At 44.4% G+C, this 20,969-nt stretch overlaps 1 protein-coding gene across 5 annotated transcripts in view; it reads left to right on the top strand.

The window, feature by feature from the left end:
• Positions 1–18,722, top strand: part of LOC146752274 (uncharacterized) — a 64,085-nt gene extending 45,363 nt beyond the window's left edge. Inside the window, exons 2-10 of one of the 5 annotated variants that reach the window (XM_085532104.1) lie at positions 1,293–1,494; positions 1,831–2,059; positions 2,160–2,336; positions 3,372–3,437; positions 10,934–11,216; positions 11,418–15,435; positions 17,259–17,376; positions 17,878–18,105; positions 18,285–18,722. In XM_085532104.1, the coding sequence (XP_085388230.1) occupies positions 17,335–17,376; positions 17,878–18,105; positions 18,285–18,608 (594 nt within the window). In that variant the 5' untranslated portion in view covers positions 1,293–1,494; positions 1,831–2,059; positions 2,160–2,336; ... (2 more) ...; positions 11,418–15,435; positions 17,259–17,334 and the 3' untranslated portion in view covers positions 18,609–18,722. Of the gene's footprint in view, positions 1–1,292; positions 1,495–1,830; positions 2,060–2,131; positions 2,337–3,371; positions 3,438–10,933; positions 11,217–11,417; positions 15,436–16,752; positions 16,892–17,258; positions 17,398–17,877; positions 18,106–18,284 lie in introns of those variants that run through there. The other 4 variants (XM_085532101.1, XM_085532100.1, XM_085532105.1 and 1 more) reach the window with 4 other exon arrangements.
• The last annotated feature ends 2,247 nt before the right edge of the window (positions 18,723–20,969 follow it).

Here is a 20,969-nt window from a genome sequence, read left to right as displayed (position 1 = left end):
TCCTCAGCAGACACTGGGGCTTATCCAGAGGTCTTCCATGTGTTGTTTTCATTAGCATCTTGGTTGCATCCTGCAGAAAGAAAATAAATCCAGTGCTGGAAATACCATGTGGCCAGCAGGATCCTACATTTGTGTTATACAAGCCAGCAGCAGGATTCCCCTTTTCTGGGAATTCTTTGTTCTGGAAAACCAGTGCCATGGCAGGGAGATTGATTTATGTCACCAATAGAAACCAAACACTCATCAAAACATTTCACAAACACAGAATGGCTCCAGGGGCCTTGGTGTGGAGGTGACTAATGCTGCCATCCCTGTGTCCCACAGCTCCCTCCCTCTGTGAGTGGCCAAGAGGAATGAGGCGTGGATGTGATGGGATGCTGTGCATGGGCTTTGTCACCATGTTGGGTTGATACGCTACATGGGAGCCTTCCTTTGGGGCCATTGCGCATGAAATGATCCCAAATGTCACTTGTTTCAGGGCAGCAAAGAAGTTTAGTTTGTTTTATGGAGCAAAGGAATGATGCAAAGCAACAAGTACAGAGTTTAAACAAAATTTTATATATATATATATATATATAAAACAATAATCTTCAAGCTGGGAAAGTAAACCAATGGGGCATAGGCTTGCCTTGTCCCAGTAGTCTGGTCTCTGTGGTCCTCAGATGTGCAGTGCTGGCTGCAGCTGGCCACAGACTCCTGGGACAGTTCCACCTTCCTTCTGGCCCACTATGGCCTTTCTTACATTTCTACATTAATCTGTTTGTCTTACTGCCAGCATGAGATACATTTTCCTCATCCTGGATGTTTAGTCTTCAGAGTCTTGCTGTTTTTATCCCCACGTTAGTCCCTAGTTTCCTGACCTATATGGTAAGACAAGATTACCATGTAAGACATTTGGTGTTTTCACCTCCCACCATCCTTCTCAATCCGCATACTTGGGAAAAAACTTATTTAGCAAGTCCAGCACGTCTGGACACACATTGCAGCAAATGGCTCTGCACCATGAGAGAGCCTCATAGCAAAGTTCACATCCTGGTCCAGGCGGCTCCTTCCCAAATTGCTGCTTGTGAGTGAACGCGCCGTCTATAGACATAAGCCTTACCTAATATGATCAAGATGTGATGTCTGCATTATGCATCTCTGAGAACACCATATGCATTTGCTCTATTTATAATGTCCACATCTTAATTTGTAATATTAGCGATCATAGTATTCCCCTGCTAGGTAATCAGAGGGCAGCACAGAGGAGCTGTTTACTCACGGGTTTCCGTTCCCTTTGCTCTGTTGTGCAGCCAGGCCAACACCCGCGCTCTTCTCTCAGCAGATGAAAGGGGAGGGCAGGGCCAGATGAAAGCCCTGCACAGATGTGCTGGAGCATCCCCAGCCAGCATGTGAGATCTGTCTGCCAGGAAGGGAAGCAGCCGAAAACCAGTCACTCCTTTCAGGAATCATGAAGATGCGCTGGAGATGGAAAACATAAGGATTACCCAACAGGTAGGGGCTGGGGAAGCGCTGTTTAATTGGAATTTCAGAACACAAAGAGGAGCCTTTTCTCTCTCAGCACTTATGTTTCAGTTTGTTCTTCAAGACATGTAATTCATGCAACATTTCTCTCTTGAAACAGCAGTTAAAGAATAGCACCTGGTCCATCAATTATGCTTGCTCTAAAGGTTAGGGAGGTGCCAGAACGTGGCGCAGCTCACTGGATGGTGGAACTTCCCAATTGTTGTGCTGTGTAATATAAGAAGTAGATGCAAGCTGTTAGCAGTTATAAAGGGCTAAATCCAGGGTCATTAATTAAGTGGATAATTTATACATTTTATTTCACAGATTCACAGAATCATTAAGCTTGAAAAAAGTCACTAAGATCAGCAGGTCCAACTGTCAACTCATCCCCACTGTGCCCACTAAAGCATGTTGCTCAATAAGGACACTTGTCATGTGGAAGAACATGCAGCCTTGAAACGAGATCCAGACCACCCAATGACGCTGGTTTGCACATCACTGCGCTGCCACTGGAGCTACGGTGGTGCACATCAATGGACAACCCAACACAGATGTGGGTGAATAAATGGGTGTGTGGTTGGATGTTGCAAGAGATGCATATTCAGCATTTCTGATAAAAAAACAGAGCTGCTTTTTTTTTTCTTACTTGCCAGCCTTAAAAAGATCGATTGGCTTTTGCAAAACTCTCACCAAGAAGCCTGCAGAGAGGAATCCAGCATGAGCGATCATCAGCTGAGGAACATCACAACCGTGTAAAAAGGAAACGGGAAAAGGAAAGTGTATCTCACCGCTGTTCACTTCTAACAGGAGTAGAAGTGTTACACCCTGAGGTATCAGATGCTTTTCTTCACTTCTGAAGCAGTAAACGAATGGTTTTAGTGTTCTCTGAAACTAATTAAAAATGTGTTAGAAGCTGAAAGTGACATTAGATGTTGGCCCTTAGAAATGTTTTCTGCCACAAACATAATTGTAATAAAAACTGAAGCACAGAAATAAGTGTTAGGACATTAAAAACCATAGGCTTCTGTGTTTCCACTTTTCTTCTGCAATAGATTAAAATTATGACAAATTTACCCAAAGACACAACCATTAAGAAATCATTTGGCAAATGACATTTTTTCAGACCCAGCTTCTCCAGACTGGGGAGAGCTCAGAAAAGGTCACAGCAGTGTGTCCCATGAGCGGCATCTCTACAAGCCTGAGGGATAAATCTATGGATTTGAAGCATTGTGTTGCTGGCCTGGGGAGGACATGGTTGTTGGAAATTTCCCCACTAGGCTTTGTGCCATATGAACTGTGCCCCATCACCATGTGTGTATGTGTCTTAGCTCAAGGAGGCCCCTGAGTTAGTGCTTAAATCTCATTTCAGAAGAGCGTGAGATCTGTCCTAAGATGCTCTCCTGAATGGGTGCCAGCAGTGGTGACAGGCGTCGCTGCACTGATTTGGATGGAGATGAGCACAGTGCGTGCTCCAGGACACCTGATATCACCTGCATGTCTGTCAGTACCTGTGCTTTGGGGGTGGACAGACCCTGCCCAGCAGGTCAGGAGGAGGCAGCAGGTTGTGTGTGCTGCCCTCCAGCATATGCAGCCTGTGGGTCACAGCATCAGCCTTGGCAAGCTTCCCTTCAGCAAGAGAAACTGGGGTATGCCAAGCAGACACAACAGAATGTTCAAGTCTTGCATTTGGCAAGTTACGTGCAGAGAGTGGAGCTCATCTTTAGGTAACTAATTTTACAAAAACCCATTATCTCTGTGTCTGCAGAAAGGCCCTCCTGTGTCAGTCCTCTGTATCACCGTCAAACTGTTCCTCTCTTACAATAGTGATGCAGCAATATAATTATTTCTACCTCTACTTCTTACAGGTGCCAAACTGAAGACCTGAGGGAGAATTATCTCGTACAAGATCAAGCAGGAATGCCTACTGCATGGTAAGAAGTCTGCCAGCCAGCCCTAAAGCTCTGCTCTCTGCCCCTTTCTCATAGCTGGTTTTCTGTTGCTGTTGCCAGATGTTAAAATACTGCTGTGATCTACCCTATTCAGAACTGGTATTCCTTGGTTAGAGTCCTAGAGACACATAAAGTTCTTGGTGTTAAGGGTTATTTTTTATAGAGAAATAATTAAGAGAAAATATGATGTGTCTGGCCACCAGGAAAATTATATGCCCATAAGGAGCAAGAATGGCCATTTCAAAGAAGTGTTTGCGTAACTTCGTATCATCCATAAAACCACACATTCTTAGTGAGAGGAGGGTGGAGTTGTAGTCCCCTTGAGAGGGACAAGTGTGGCCTTTCCATGACATGCGAATGCAGTTCCATATTTCCTAAAAGCCATCTGTTTCTCCATTTATGGCAAAATGTGAGCTGGAAGGAATGTTGTGATGGGCTGCTCTCCTCCCCGTGAATGTGCCTTGCTCTGCCTCATACCAAGGGAGGACCACCTCTGCTCAGCTGGGGTAGGGAGCTGGTGGGGGAGCACTGGGTGCCATCTCTGGTCATTGGGCAAAGCAGCAAGGTGGAAAGACCTTCCCGTAAGCTGGAAGTTTGAGCTTGGCCATCACCCCTGAAAGCCTCCTCTCCATCAGTAGGACACCAGTCTTGGCCAAATGAGATGTTGCCTCCTCATTGCCTGGCAAGGCCTCTCCCCTATTGCCTACACAGAAAAAAAAAAAAATAAGTAAAGCAATGATTTTTCATCTGGGCTGAAAACTGTTCCTCCCTGAAGGCAGAAAAGAAGTTTTTCAGCACTGCAGAAAATAGGTAGCACCTTTCAGGTCCAAAGATGCCTTTGATGAAACAAGGTGGAATCAAATGTCTGTGCAAAAGTAGAGCTCAATGATATTGGAAAGAAGGTGTCCATTCACACTACAGAAAGGATTTAAGTTCAGCCCAGGTCTTCTTCTGGGTCTCTAACTGTGCTGATTTCCACTCATGGAGAACAAATAATGCTTTGCTCATGTAAGAGGAGCCATGGCTGCATCTCTTTGTGAGTGACTTTGCCACAAATTAGCCAGAGGGAGAGAGCTGATGCTCATGATGGAAATAGCTCTCATCAAGAACAAGTGCTCCAGGGACATGGGACTGTTATTAGCTCTCTGTCAATGTTCAGAGCAGGAGAAACGTCTCTTTAAGAACCACACATTCCTTCAGAAGACACATTTGCTGGGCCTCTCCCTATTCTGTCTTCTCACCAACTGCTTTTCTTGAAGTGGTGAAGGAATGAGCAGTTGTAGGTGTTCTAAAGGTATGCACGTGGAGACAGCACACACAGAAGGTGTCACAGGTTTAAATGCAGCTCTTTTTGCACAGAGCCTGCACAGGCGATGCTCTGGCCAGGGAAGGAAACAGCAACTGGAGGATGGAGGGACTGTGAAATATCCCAGCAGTGGGCAGGTACTCACTTGACACCTCAGATGATTTGTTTTACAAAGGAAGTGAGTGTCTTCCTCAGACCAGCTGCTGCTGTGATGGCAGAGCCTTGTTTGTGCAGCAGGGCTGCAGCATCCCCTGAGCAGGAGCTCAGATTTTGGTGGAGCAAATCCAGAGCCAGATTCGACCGATAGTGATGGGAGCCAGGTGTGATGGAAAGAAAGAGTTTTAACTCTGTGCCACTGGGTTGGGGCATGTGTAGAACCACAATGAGGGATTTTCTGTAGCACCAGTAGGTAGGGAGAACCTGCTCAGTTGTTCAACTCTGCATTGATTTGTTTGCTGGCTGAAGATAAATCAAAAGGAGACCTGAGCCCCACCTGGGGCTTTGTGTACAGCTGAACACATTCCCCAGTGCTGATTTACAGCTGACCTTCAGCATTTCCTATTTGTCAGCTCAAGGACTGTGACATCGGGCTGCCAAATTTATGTTTAATTAATGATGAATCCTCCCCATTTCTGGCCAGCTGAGAGGACATGACTGTGCCCCAGGGACCAGGGCGCAATGTCTCCTCGCCGCATCTCTTAGAGCAGGATCTGGAAGACAAGGTTGAATTCCTTCGTGGCCTCCCATCCCACAGCCAGCTGTGTCTGCAGAAGGTCTTCTTTTTGCGCTGACCCCATATCCTCATCTCCTCTCAGCAGCAGGGCTTGGACATGTAGGAAATCCATCTTCACTAAATTTCCAGGGTGACCAGCAGGCAGCAAGGCAGACCTCTGGTTCCTGATGATGGAAAATAGAAGGAATGTGGAAACACGCTGGGGTAAGCCACCAAGTCTTTAAGATCCATTCAAACGCCACCAAAAAGTAACACAGGAGAAATGCGAGTCCCTGAGCCTGCCATGATGGGAGCACTGGGACTATGAGAGGAGGTGACCTGTGGCATGTCCCACCAATCCCCACACCAGGACCACAGTGCAAAGAGAATTGAAAACCCTTTGTGCCTTGGTAATTCACCTTTTTTCCCCTTCCTTTTTTTCTTGAATACTTCTCTGAGGGTCACACCCTTTCATCTGTTTATTTTTAACATCTAACATTTTCTGAACTTAAATGTCAGCTCAGCTGTAGTCCCAGATCTCAGTTCATTCTGGTTCTATAACCATCCTTTAATGCTTAAAGCACATATTTTGAATTAGTTAAATTAGATTTTGCTCTGTTGTCAGTGACTGTCAGTCGTGAGGCTTTTGACTTTGCAGGTTCAAGAGGCAGCACAGTAAGCTGATGTTGGAAGCATGAATTTGGTTTTTAGTAGGAAAAAATATTGCTAGGAAGATGAGGCTTATAAATGACTTCAGACATGCATCTATAATTACTACATGCATTTTTTTCTGTATACATATGTAGGGATTTTTAGGAAGCTAGTTGCTATGGTAACTTCTTTACTGCATGGTCCATATGTTTCTTAAGATATTCTTTTTTTCCCTAATGGAAAATTACACCCGTGGATACGGATGGCATTTGTAAATCTTCTAGAAAAGCAACAATTTCCCTTTTCTTCCTAAATGTCATCAGCTGTGCAATGGGTGCCTTTGAAGTTTAATTCTCCTCCATGTCAGCTCACCAAGCATGAGACGTGCGCTGCATCCAAACCTTCCTTCCTCTGCCTCAAAGCCTTTGCCTTGCTGGAGCTCACCTCTCCTTGCTGCCCTCAGTGCCTCCCTAAACATCGTGGCCATTGACTTATGAGCTTCCCTTCGCTTCCCCACTACTCTACGCTGTTCAAATTAGACAGGAGAATAATCTCAGCTCCAGATGCATGGACAGCTGAGAACATGATGTTCTCTTGGCTACTACTCCATGGTCTCAGGTTGGAAGGGGCAGAAAATCAGAGCCATCCATAGACACATCGGTACTTTTTGATGTGGTTTGTTGGCTTTGAATATTCTGTGTACTTTTAAGGCAATGGCAATTCACATCTACCGGGGCTGGAGAAAAGGAAAAGTAAACAAACAAGCCAACCCAACTCTTGCAGTATGGAAAACATTTGTTCTGCCTGGTTCAGTCCATTTTTGACAAGTCCATTTCAGTCCATTTAAGCCAAGGGACTAGAAATTCACAGTGGGAAGCTGGAGCATTGCAGCTGAGGAGCAGCTCCTTGAGCCGAGACCTGTACTGTAGTGTTCCTCTTCAGCATATCCAAGCTCATCCTGTACCTCAGCATTTTCTTTCTGCCATGGGCTAAGATTACACACGCATCTGTAAAATACAGATCTCAGTGTGGCTGGATTGGAGTGGATTTAACTCTGTGTATCTGAAGCTCACCAAAAACTCAGATCCATTAAGATGTATTCTTAACCTTATTTTTTCCAGCAGCTCTTACTAATGACTGCAGCTTGGAAGCTACTGCCTTTGTTACATCTAAAGAGACTGTGAACATTGGCTTTTCAGAAACCTTTCTTGAGGTCTTCCACAGCTGCACTTCTGTTTTACATTTGAAAGGTTTGACACCTTAGCAGTATAAAGTTATAGGTTTTATCCCTAAAACTTCCCAAATGCAGTTTCCATTATTAACACAGTTGCGACAGCCATAGTTTGTTTATATTGCTTCACCTGGGGCACATAAACTTAAAGGACTGAAAATACCTCCATGCAATAAAAGAATTTTATATAATTGCAACCTCTTGCTGTAAGGGACAGCTGGCCTTTGAAAATCGGGAACTCATTTACGTCATTGAAGTAAAATGTAAGCCTGGGCTTTAAATGGCTGTAATTTATGTTTCTGAAGCCCCAAACAAAAACATGGCTGTCCAAAGGGCAAATACCTTTCAAACACATTAATACTTATAATTCAGCTGAGGGCTGCGTGTGTCTACAGCTCCTTGATAGGAGGCTATTGGTGGCTGTGCAGGATTGCTGCATTTTCTTTGGATGTTTATTCTCATGTTATCTCTTGTTTGTTCAGATTTCCATGGGTGATTTCCTAATTCAACAGTTTTAAATGTTTCCTAACCTGCAGCCCCTGCTCAGTCAGTAGGGATGAGTCCCAAAGGTGCCACTCATCATCTCTGAGGCAGTTCATGCCCACCAGGTCAGTGTGGCAGTGGATCTGCGAGTCATATGTTTCTCATCACTGAGAAGAGTCAATTCCTTGTGGCTGGATGAAAACCAGTGTCTTGCGAGCAGAATAGTCAGAAATCACCCTGCAGTTCTTGTGCTGAGCATTTTTTTTGGTCCCTGTCTCTAAGCTTTTGTCTGGACACCATTTATACACTTTGGGTTTAGGGCTTGGTTCCAAACAGCTGTTGTTTGTTTAGCTTTCTTTTGCTAATTTTTTTTATTATTATCTTTTAATTTATAACACTGAAAATCCCTCTGGAATGGACTGACACCAAAAATGTTTGTTCTAGTCCTTGGATGAAGGCATCCACCCATGGTTCAAGCTTTTATGATTTGCAAATTCACCAACACTTATTATGGCATTGCAAAATCAACAGCAACAAAAGGAAACCCAACCACAGCTCCTGCAGAGTGAATTCCAGGCTCAGAGCATTGCTTCAAGCTCACCAACCCATCATCACAGGGGAGCCAGCACTGATTCTGAAGGTGTATCTGCAGATCTTAGCTTGACCATGGTCTGACTTGGCTCCTTCCAACAGTGCATGGTTTTGTCATTCACTTTTAATACAGATTCAGATGTATCTGCAACTGAAGAAAAATTAATCTCCTTTTCATAATACTCAGGAGTGTGCTGTTGCTGCCCTGCACGGCTCTCTGGAGTAGAGCAAACAGCAGATTTTCATAGTGCTGGATCATGGAAGTGTGAATATTGAAATGGGGTTTCTGGATCAAGGAAACTGTGCGAAGTGAATTCAAATTTCCCTTGAGCCTTGTGTGGGTGAACTCCACTTCTTTCCCTTAAGCCACCTCTTTGGGCAAACTCGGTCATAGGAGAACTGTGGATAAGTTTGGTCAAAGTCCATCAGGCAAAAGTAATGGTGGCTGTTGATGTCCCTCATGACAGCAAGCGGGAAGATATGGGTGCACACGTGGAGATCTCTTAAGAGTTTGCATGCTGACCCTTGCTTAAGGATTAATTTTCCTTCGGAATCGTACTGGAAGTATTAAGCAGGGAGTTTGGGAAAAACACAGAAGCGGCTTTAGCAAATGTGCTCTGAGCCCTGCTCCTGGGTGAGGAGGGGAGCCTGAAAGTCAGCCCAGTCTTTCCCTTCTCACACAGCTCTGGGAGGTGCTGTTAGGGCCTGGGAATGTGCTCCTGCACGTTACATCCTCCCCTGTAGGAGCACAAGGGATACTGGGGTTCTTGCAGAAGGACAAACACCAGAGGTCACTTACACTGAAATCTGGAGTAACTGAGCTGCTTGCAGACACTGCTGCAGTAAGTAGTGAATAGGGGTTGAGCATCTGTGTTAGAAACCCAAGCCTGAGATGATCCCAGAGGCACCATGGACAGTTGTGAACCTGTTTTCCAGCTCCACCATTGAGTTTGCTGGAGGAAAAAAGAGACAAAGTTTCAAGCAGACACAGTGCTACAGAGCTGCTACAAGTGTGAATGATTCCGTTCTACCCGGATGTTCAGAACTGAATGCCAAGTGGAGATATATTCCCTAAAACAAATGGAATGGCTGACTGGACCAGCATGAACAGAAGGTCCAACTTATGGTTCACAGCCCACCATGAGTGTGTGCGAGTGGAGGAGTGCTGGAACCCCAAGAACGTTTCCCTTTCTCCCTCCCTTTTCAAGGCCACAGGATGGACAGAAGTATAAGTTGTAATTTTCTAATGCTTCTAAGGATGCTGTACTGGGCAGGTTTGCAGGCAAGGAGGAGCCTGTCCCTTCCTGGGGATTAACTGATGGAGGGGTTGCTGTGCTCAGAGACTGCTCTCAGCGCAGTCCTGCCCTGTGTCACCAGAACCTTCTGTACCTGCTCCGAAACAGCTGCAGATACTGAGAATTTAAAGGCGAGTCCTTATGATCTATGGTGGCTGAAATGTCTATAAACACCTTGAGTCTCTCTAGAGTCTCTGTGCTTGCCAAACTCTGCAGCTTACTAGCATGTCTCATTATATGCTGTGCTTTCTGTTAAGTCACCCTCCCAGAGCCCGTAATTACCTTAGCCCTTAAGAATAGTCAGTTTAAAGACCTCAGTACATCTTCAGTGCTAACACAGAAAAAAAGTAGATGAAAAGACCCTAATTTAATTACAAAGTTGAAAGCCTTTAATAACATTTAAGACAGTCTCAAGATTTGGAGCCTACCTGTGGCTTTTTCTCCAGCCCTGGCAGTTATCAGAATTGAAATATTATCACAAAATACATACATAATATTTAAATATATTAGTAACCCAAGGCTATAGATCGCTCAGCTGAAATCTGCTGAACATTGATCACCAGATTCAGTGTCTTGTGGCTGAAATAAATCTGATCAGAAAATAAAACTAAACAAAGTCAGTAAAACTAGCAGCATGACTCACTGTATCTTCCTTGGCTGAAGTAGGATGCCTGCAGGAGTCTGATGTTGCTTTCAAGTAGAAATGTATATGTTGCAGAGATGATTTGGGTTTGCATGTCCTTTAAAATGGATCTATGATATTAGGTGTCCTCTGTGAGTGTATGTGTTAAGAGGATGGACAGTATACTTGATCTAGAAGAGCTATAAGACATCAAAGAGGCAGTGTTTTCTTGTGCTTTGATTTAAACAGAAATAGAAGTTTCATTTCCTTTTTGGAGGATACTGCAGGAGATGATGTGCTCCTGGCTCGCTCAAGTGCTTGGTCACTAATGGTCGGTCCATATTGGGACTGATCCCTCTGAAAACACGCAGTGTGGACACCCACTGCACAGATCTGTTTGCTAAAGCTAATGAAGATGTGTGTGCTCTGCTCACAAATACACTCAGCCTCAGAAAGCCCCCAGCTCATGGAATGTAGTTTTCATTTCTGAAGAAGTGTAATTTCTGTCAATACCAAACCAGAAGTGACACTTAAAAATGTTTGTGCCTTTCCACTCCTTTTCTTCTCATCCCCTCTCCTCCCTACAGGTGTATTGTTTGTGCAGTAACTTTTCTCCTGGGAAAGAACACGACTTTATGGCAGACAGGAATGCTGACCCACTTGCCTTCTGCTGCAGGCATCCATCAAACCTGGCCTCTGTTTCCCCTGGAGCCTTAATTTTCCTCTTGACAGCAAAGACAAATGACGGCCGCAGGGCTGTTTGCTTGTGTCTACTCAAGGTTTCCATAACATTTCTTAAAGATGACCTGTTTTTAAACACACATGGAGTTTTCTCTCTGCTGTCACCTACCAGCATGAAAGCAGAATCAGGTTTGTTATAAGAAAGCCTTACAGTGCCAATCCCCCATACACCTTCCCTCTCTTCTCTCTGTTTTAAGCTTCTTAGAGTTCCTATGTAGTGTCAGCTGTAATCCCTTTCCTCCTTTTGGGGCTGTCTTGATGATTCTGTGATGTGTTGTTTGTGGTGGAACAACAACAGAGTAAAAATAATTGGTTTTCTTGTTCTTACAGTCCCGTTTCATCCACCAGAGCAAGAAGAGATGTGTGAAGGTAAAACCAGAGTGTGCTTTCCTCTTGGGGATGGAGGTGAGGTCCTGACACCTCCATGAGGCTTAGAGGGTTAACAGGCATCTTGTTAATTACTTTCAGCTTTTTAATAGAGTTTAATTTCTGCAAATATTTCTGCAATCAAAAGTGTATGTCCCAAAGGCAACCTCTCTTCCAGTAATGCCATGTGTGAGCAGAGTGAAGCAGTGGTCACCTATCTGCAGACTCCCACCTGCTCAGAGACACCATATCCTTTGTGTAACAATGTCTTAAAGCCACTTCTCCCCATCCCCGTTGAAAATCCTGACCCAAGTGCCACAATCTTGCTGCAGAGCTGAGAAGGCAGGCGGAAAACACAAGGAAATAACTGGTTTTGTTATTAAAATCTGCAGTACGGAGCATGGGACAAAGCAATTTCAATTCCCCGATTCTCTAATTCCAGGGAGCTTTTCTTTGTAACTGAAATACAACTTTTTAATATAGTCCTTGGCAAAAAATGTGCTTCCTTTTATTTTCTTCCTTGTGGAAACTTAAGAAACCACTCTGTAACATCGCACACGGAGTAGCCTGCTCCTATGCTGGGAAACACCAACCGCTCTCATTTGGGAGGACCACTGCCAGCCCTGGCTATGATTAAAACCCCATAAAAATGAAGAGATTCTCTTGCCAGATACATCCTTGTGTTGACAGAAGAAAGCTATTGCCACTTTCCAGTTTCCTTTGGCGTGAGGGTTTTCCGATGAGCCAGGACATCCCAGGGAGGAAGGTTGGTGCTGGCCCACCTGCATGCTGCCTGTGCTCAGCACATCCCTCCTGGCACTGCATTCCCAAGCACTACTGAGCAGCCCTGGGGTTGCACAAAGTCTCTTTGGACTCTGGAATGAGCTCCTTGTTCACATGAAAACCACTCAATCCAGGCACACTGCAATACAAACCGTTCTTGCCTATTGAATGCTGTAATTATGTACTGCGTAGCTATGAGTAATTGTGCGTATGGAAAAGAGCTCTCAAGTCCACCGCTGGTGTGGTGTACATGGCTGATTTATACACATAGCATAATTTAAACAACCCACGGGCCATAACGTGCCTCCAAATGTTTAGCTGAGTGTCCTCAAATTTGTTTTGCACATTTATCCTTCCATTTGTTTGGAACTTTCATGTTCTTTGACTTTACCCTGTGCCATCCAGCGTTATTTCATGGAAATTCTAATTTCCTGCCCTGAAAGAAAGCCTGATGATAATGAGGAGCTTGAAGCTTTTCAAACAAAAAGGCAGTTTGAGTCAATTCTGCATTTTGCTTTTAATCAAAACTAGTCGTATGCATTTGCATCAACAACGAGCTCAGCCCACAATGCTCCATATGGGCTTGGCTGCTGGCATTCAGGGAAGGGCAGGGGCAGCTGAGAAAGCTCCCCAGTTCTCAAAGGTTTAAGGATGACCTTGCAGAAGTGTCGTTTGTCAAGTGTCAGATTTGCCAGAATGGCTGGATAATATCCCTGGAAACGTTCTGAGGAATCAAAGAGCCAAACTCTGCCATGACCAGAGCAGCACAGCAGCACTCACCTGCAGAGACAGAGGGGGAAATAAGGAACAGGAAGATTTTAATGGACCCTGAAGGATTTTTTCATGATGCTTTACCTCTTCTGCTGTAGCTGTGCCTCGTTTTTCAGCCATTTTTTATTGACTCTGTTTCAACTGAGCTTACAACAAATAAGAAAAACAAGCTTCGGTCCATTAATCCGGACACCTATTTGCAATTCTGGGGTGTCTACAACATGCGGAAACAGCCTTAAAACTTTTACTGCTCCCCAGTTCTGACCTGATCTCGCAGAAACCCCTTCACGCTAATTCCAAGGAGGTCACACCCAGGAGGGGGTGTCCATGTATGGGCAGTTTTAGCACCGGCTCTCTATTTGTGAGCAAATTAATAGCACCCAGAAGGGCTGCAGCACATGGACTGTGCAGGTCTGTTCTGCAGAGCGTGAACAATTAGGAGAAAAGGGGACGGCAAATCACACGGCATCCCTGGATGTTCTGCCATGAGGGGTTGTACAAGTTTTGCTTGGGAAGGATTTATTTCCACTCATTTTGGTCCTGTGGCTGTGAGAGGCTTGCAAAACCTTTCACCTTCTTTCCCTGGAGTCGTATATATTTTATGAGAAATTTAAGAATTACCTCTTATTAAAATGTGGATAGTGTAATTACCAATAAAAAGCAGATGTTGTGGCATGACTAATGCTTAAAAATGTGTATGTAGCAAGCACGACATAGCAGTACATCCAGGCTTTTCAGTAAGATAATAAAAGTTGTCTTTGTTGAATGAAACTGGCCAAGTCACAGAGGCCTGAAGTTGGAGGGAAGTTGTTATGGAAAACACTGGAAGGCTCCAAAAAAGGACAGCTTTCCTCCCACTGATCTCCGGAGCAAAGTCAGACTCCAGAAGGTAGAAATGCAAGGAGAAATGACCCTCTTCACCTTGCTCGCATCAGGAGGTGTATGAAAGGTGTCCTGCTCTGAGCACCATGACTTGCTGTGCCGAGAGCATCCTTCCCCTAGAAGACTTAATGAGCATAATTAGTGAACTCCTCGACACCTCAGGCACCTCCCAGGGGATCCATAACCCACCTGGAGCAGTCAAGATCATTCCCTTGGACCTATCCCAAGGATTCTGGCAAGGGGAATCTGGAACGATCTGCTTGGGCTGACTTTTGAAAGAGGAGTGCTCAGACATCGTGCAAATTGAGTTGTACAGCGAGCTCCTCCAGCAGTCCCTGCTTCACAAGCTTCAGCTGTGCTCACAGATTCCTCTCCCTTCCTTCCTGGCTGCTTTGGAAAGAAGCATTCCCAGCTCAGAAAGAGGGTCTCTTTTTCAGTGTGAGGGCATCTGTTTTGGAGCATAGGGAGGATCTGTGCCTTGCATGGGGGTGGGTGCAAGGGGAGCAGGGAGTGGAGCGCACCAAGGAGTGCAGAGGGGCTGGAATATCCCTTCGGGCAGCTCTGGTGCTCACCTTTGCCTCCTGCCATCACATCCCAGGCTCTTCTCTGGCCCAAAGCCCACGCCTTTCCCACACACTGGCAATTCAGAATAGAATCATAGAATCACAGAATCATTAAGGTTGGAAAAGACCTCTAAGATCCCCAAGTCCAAACCCAACCCACCCCACCGTGCCCCTGACTACGTCCCCAAATGTCACATCTCCACATTTTGAACACCTCCAGGGATGGAGACCCCCCCCCACCCTCCCCACCTCCCTGGGCAGCGTGTGCCAGTGCATCACCACCCTTTCTGAGAATACATTTTTCTTAATACCCAGCCTGGAACCTTCACTGATGCAACTTAAAGCCATTCCCTCTCATCCTCTCGCTGCTACCTGGGAAAAGAGGCCTAAAGTTGAGTGCGCTGGAGGCAGCAGGGATTCTCCATCTTTTCCTTAAGACCCTGCCCTGCTCTTCCTTAATTTTTTCCTTAATTCTCCCTTAATTTCCTCTGCAGAAAGATGCTACCTTTCAGTTAAAGACAAAGAAATCCTCAGCTTGCTTTGGACACAGCAGCAGCGCTGGCTCCTGGAGGAAGCTGCCAGGCTGAGGGATGAGCACATCCCATGGGCACGCGCTGCAAAGGATGCACCTGCAGGGATGGGAGCTCAGGGGCTGCTCCTTTCCCCTTTGATGTTTTTTTTCTGTTCACTTGTACCGGCGATAGCTCTGTCATTTTGGGAAATGGAACTAAGGCACATGCATAAGCAGCCCCTGACAGCAATTAGTTCTGGCAGTATTTTTGTGGTAATGAATTCCAATGAAGCCGGGGTTGTCGGTGCCCAAACACTTCATTAACTGCTGCTATATCACCGTGATGCAGTTGAGAAATCACATTATAATAAACCACGTTTTTCTGCAGGCAGCAACAAGGATAATAAATGGGACGAATAATAATTCAGGCTATTCACAATCATCCCTATGCTTTAGAGTTCTGGAATTTTTGGTAAGTAGATTGAATGGTATATGAGGATGAATCGTATTCTGAATTTCTCAGTGACTCAGTTATTTATGGGCTTTTTTTAATGTATTCTTAGAGAATGCGCTCCACTTTGTCACACTTGCCAGTTAAACACTGAAGTACACACACGCTGTTATGGCAATAAGGCAAGTCATCTGTCATTTAGCAGAAAGTAATTGCAATCTGAATGAAGGAAAGGAGATGATAACTATTTCGATGTGAAGTATCAGGAAGTCTTTGTGTGTTTCTATATATTTACAGGATATAGTAAGTACTTTTATGTAAGTATGGAAATACGCAGCTTTTGAAAATGCCTTGAAAGGCACAACTGAGGCATTCCCTTCTTCCTTTTGCATGTATCAGCTGAAGAGAGCGGCATTATTCTGTCACAGCAAAAGGAAATTAATACTGATCACTGCCTTTGCAGCGATTAGTATGTCAATGGGGAAAAAAAAAAAAAAAAAGCCTGAATCTGATGCTGTTTCTGTTGAAAAGCAGCCTTCCGTGTGAATCACTTTAGCTGCCCATTCATTGGGCATTGTGGGGCTGCAGAGAGCAGTAGAGGAGTGGTCCTGAAGAGCTGCTTGGTCACTGAAGGGATGGAGAGGACAGTTTTCATAGCCAGGGGGAACTGAAAACAAAAGCAACCCATTTTCAGAAGTCTCTATTTGGCACATTCCCTGGATAAAGTTCATACATGTACTGGCATAATACAAATTTCCTCTCAGATCAGACGTATGATTACTGTGCTCTGTGCTGGTGAAGTCACCCTGACTCACCATTCTTGGAACCTGGGAAAAAAACTGCTTGTTTCACTTTCAAGAGAACATGTGGAGAAAGCTCAGAACCACAATGAGCTCTCATCAGCCCCATCCACCCCTACCCAGCTAAGGGCTGATGGGTTTCACCAAGAGATGTAATCCTTGTGCAAAGCAATGAAATGCCCACACTGTCATCATTAGTGGTGGTTTAAAACGTGTGGGAGCTTTCAAGTGGAGCTTTTCCTCATTTTTCCCTCTTAGATGAGGGCTGTTCATCTAAGAATTTGAGCAGCAAGCAGTATGGCTTCTAAGCATGTATTGACTGTGTAAAACTGGGGATCTTGTAGGGTATCTCCTATCTCTTTCTAGTTATAGTTGATAACCACTTGACAAAGCCAAAACCATGGGAAAAAGACTAATAATGGAAAGAGCCAACCTGCTTCTAAAAGATGGGTTTTATGTGTATGACAAATGCAATACAGTCATAAATCCAAAATGATCATTTATAAGGGGTTATTTCCATAATTTATTTCCTCTCTGATATGGATAAAAGCAACCAGGAGTGGAACAACAGTCCCACTCACTTTGTGATGCTACCCTGGAACCCCATCACCAAGGGAACAAAACGGGTGTGGGATGATGCTCTCCCAACAGGCTTTCTCTTCTCTGATACTTCTTGGGTACGTAGTAACCATAAAAATACCCTCTGTCTCTCCCCTGGTAACCCTTGGGCTGCACTTGTGTTACCCAGATGTGTAGATTAAGACTCCTTTGAACTTGTCTATAGCCCTTGAACGTGGCTAGAATATGACCATATTTTTCAAGGAGATGAGGTCTTGTAATAGTGATTACTTGATAAATTGACTTTTCAAATGATAAAATGGGAGTTGATTTGAAACATCAAACCCAAGCTCAGTCAAGGCCTTGAATTGCACGTGCCTCTTTGGGTTGCATGGAAAATCCAAAAGGAAAATATCAGGAGGAAAAGAGGGTCGAACCAGCTTTTTTTAAGACTCTACTGAAATTTCAGTATTCTTCCATTTCCAGAACATTCAGGAGCACTGCTGATCTACCAAGATTTTCAAGAGACCATTAACCAAACTAAATCAACTGTGGGGGTGCCATGACTTTGGTTTGGAATCTGTCAAGGAAACGCACGCAATCAGTAAATTTAACCTCCAGTCAGGTACAAGTGCTGTCTCTGCAGGTCGTGGTTTGTGCTACGCCAAACAAGAGTAAAAAATCAAACAGGAAGGGTTGGAGATTGGGTTTTCATTTCCAAAGTCTACTCATTGTGACCCTTGATTAGGACAAAAAGAATGTGAAAGAGCCTGTGTCAGCTACTAAAGACTGCTTGAGAATACAGAGGCTAAGTTGTATTTGGATTTTGTTGAAAACTCTTCCTGGGAAACTGTTTCAGGGCTCAGAAGGAAAGAGCTGTCTTTTTTTCTTACATCATAACTGGTTTTTGAAACATAAGCTTTTAAACAAATTGCAAATATTTGCATTGCAAGTAGGCTCTTTTTCAGATGTTTCAACTGAAGACCCAATTTTCCATCACAAATGGCTTTGATGGGAAATTTCTGTTTATCTCAAGCAGACTGTGGCAGAGAGGTGGGAGGAGGAACTGGTCTTTATGGTCCCATCTTTCCTCTTTGCCTTGCAGATCAACCCAGAAACAGAAGAAAGCTTTGATGGCAGCGAGGTTTATTCTGAGAAGGAGGAGAATGTGAACTATTCAGCCATCTCCACAGGATATTTTCCATATTACAGATCAAATGAGGAGTACTTTGTCGAACCTCTCTTATATGACTTAAATGAAGAAGGAGAGAAGCCTGAAAACAAAGATGAAGGAGAAGGTGGATGTGTGGAGCTTGGTGGAGATGCTGAGAAGGTAAATTACAAGGGAAATTTCTCCCCGTGACTGTAGGTATCTATTGGGCAGCACTCCCAGGCATTCACAGGTGGCATCCATCCCTCCTTGAATGACACATAATTCTAACGATCATTCCCATGTGTCAGCCTCACTCTTCCATGTACCCATACCTCAGCTCCTGTATATGTTTGTTACAGACCGCCCACCCAGCTCTGGGGACAGAGAGGAAGCTGTGTTCTTCCATGGCCAATGTAGAGCCAACATCCCAGCAGCTCCCAGGAGGCAGCACCTTGGAAGGCTGCCTTCCATCCTTCTCCCTCCCCACCACACCGCCAGGCCTGAACCGGCCCTTTTCTTCCAGTGGATACTTCCCTTACTACAGAACAGAAGCAGAGCTCTGCATCGGCCCAGCAATGTGTGACAAGTTTCCCACCAGGACAGAAAATTTGGAGAATGAAGAGGGAAGATGGGTAGAAGACAAAAACACTTGGTATTCTGATGCCAGCTGCTTGGTGTCCTGAGAACAAAGCAGCAAGCTTGTCAGCAAAAGGCAGAGACTGGCTATAGCCACATGAACATCTGTATGAATATGGAATAAATATACTTCTCCCTTTGAATAAAACAGTAAATGAGAAGCTGGACTCTGTAATGACAGCAGAAAGCAGCAGGGAAATGTCTGACTTGGGAAAAACTTGCTCTAGAAAACATGATGAAGGAAGAGGGTGAAGTTCAGAACCATGTTTTTCTGTGGTTAACAGTAAAGGATGGAGGTTTGCTTGAGAACTTGCTCCCTTCCAGGCCCAGAGTAGAGGAACTCCCAGTACCTCTCGGTCAGAGTGAGCCCTCCCAGTAACACACAATTCCTCATGCTGGGCACAGAATGATGAGATGATCCCTAATTCTCTTGAAGAACCCATGTTCTGCCGTGCTGGTTGGGATCCATATACACATGTTGTGCAGCTGCATTCAAGACCAAGTGAAAGAGGTGACCACACAGATAAAGAAGAGCAAATTCCCATCTTTACAAAGATAGTAAATCTACTCACAATGCCAGCAAATAATCTGCAAATTGAAAATGTCCTTTTTACCTTTAATCCATACCTGCAGGTCCCCCAGTATGCCTTGTACAGGGCCAGTGATGATCTGTTGTTCATGGGAATGTGTGACAGCTGTGAAACGACAGTGCCAATGCAGAAGGGATGTGCAGCCATGGGAAACGGCCAGCGGGAAGAAATAAGAGTTATTTGAATCTAAGCTGCTTGGAGGAATTAAGTGGAGACGTAATTTCCAGTAGGAATTGGGAAATACATTTCCTCTCCCCTCCACTACAATCCTTCCATTGTATTAATGGCATCTGTTAGACAACAGTCGTACACAAGAGAAAAAAAGCATTTTTATTTAAAATCTTTGTCAGTAAAATTTTTTGAACACGTTTCCATTATGTCGGTCTTCATTTCACTTGCGCAGTCAGTAATGAAAATCTTCCTGATTACTTTAATATGTGCAACTATGGGCTTCCATAGTGTTGACTCTGGAAGACCTGACAACAGCATCCAGGAGCAACTTGACATTGGTGAAGCTTCGCTGATTTACACCAGATGAGGATCTGTCCAGAAAAGCATGGCTCAGTGTTTTCTTTGCAATTGAGAAACGTTGCAACACACTCTTCTTACTGCCAACTATGTCACCTCTTTCAGACACCACACAAGTTGATGAAACACGACTTTTCCCATTCCTGCTACGTGCGCAGACAACTTCTCTTCAAAGTAGTCCCACTTAGTCCAACTATTTAGTGCGTTTGTGAGTGCTTCTGTGATGGCTGCATGTCATTAGCTGCAATCTCAAACGGATCTCTTTGGTTGAGTTGGTGCCAACTCATCTCAGTGTCAGATGGCTGTGTTGGAAACATAGGTAAGACAACCAGTGTGGCTTCCTCATCCACAGTCCCTGCCTGGTGCTCACCACAGCATCGTCCCATCCAGCCACTGGTCCTCTTCAGCCATCACCTTCCCAATTAATAAGAACTCTGGCTGAACTGTGTCAGACTGTATGGAAGAGGTTTTAAATACAAAGGTTTATGTGTTGGGTGCGTTGAAAGAAGGTCATGCCAAATATGTGGGGTTTTCTGAATTGAACAGAACGGAGAAGGGAAGGAATTCTGCCTTGAAATTGGGTGTGATTTATTCTGAGAATATTAAATTCAGCTTTGCTATACATTCAGCATATTAAAATAGCTCGCACTATGTAATACCACATCCACAAATCTCTCTTATTTCCACTGTGTAGAAAATAACTGCTTTCTATTGGCTGTACGTGGTAATTTATGGGAACGACAAACATCTGAAATCAAGGATTTGGAAGATGAGAATATTATAAGCTTTACCCTTCTGGATCAGAAGAGTCTAGTTTTAAGCAAATGCCAGCAAATATCATATCATATGATGCCATCTGGAAAGCAGTGCTGAACTCTTGATTTTAATATATTTTCCATACAGCTTTGCTCCAAGGTAGAAAGGATGGGAGGCAGCGCTGGACGTTCCTGTGATTCTCTCTGAGGCTTACACCGCTTTATTACTTTTCCACATAGTTAACATCCTGTACACGGACAGCAAATGATTTGCCTCAAAGTGATTGGAGGATCGGATTGCTGCCTTCAAGAAGACATGGTGTACCTTTGCCCCAAGAGAGGTCCCAGTGTGCTGGAAACAACAAACCATTGGGTTCAGCCCAGCGTACCAACACCGTATTTCCTTTCATCTCTTTATTTGAAAAATTCATAATTATTGCCCTAAGCCCTCAGCACTTCAATATTACTGCTCTTCTGGAGTCTGCAAAAACAATCCGCAATTACTTTGATGCACACTGTGTAGTCTTCATTGATC

This window comes from Coturnix japonica, unplaced genomic scaffold, assembly GCF_054131305.1.
Source record: "Coturnix japonica strain WE unplaced genomic scaffold, WE-NBRP24 Scf048, whole genome shotgun sequence".
In the NCBI taxonomy this organism is placed as follows: Eukaryota; Metazoa; Chordata; class Aves; order Galliformes; family Phasianidae; genus Coturnix; species Coturnix japonica.
This window is presented reverse-complemented; position numbering and strand designations above follow the sequence as displayed.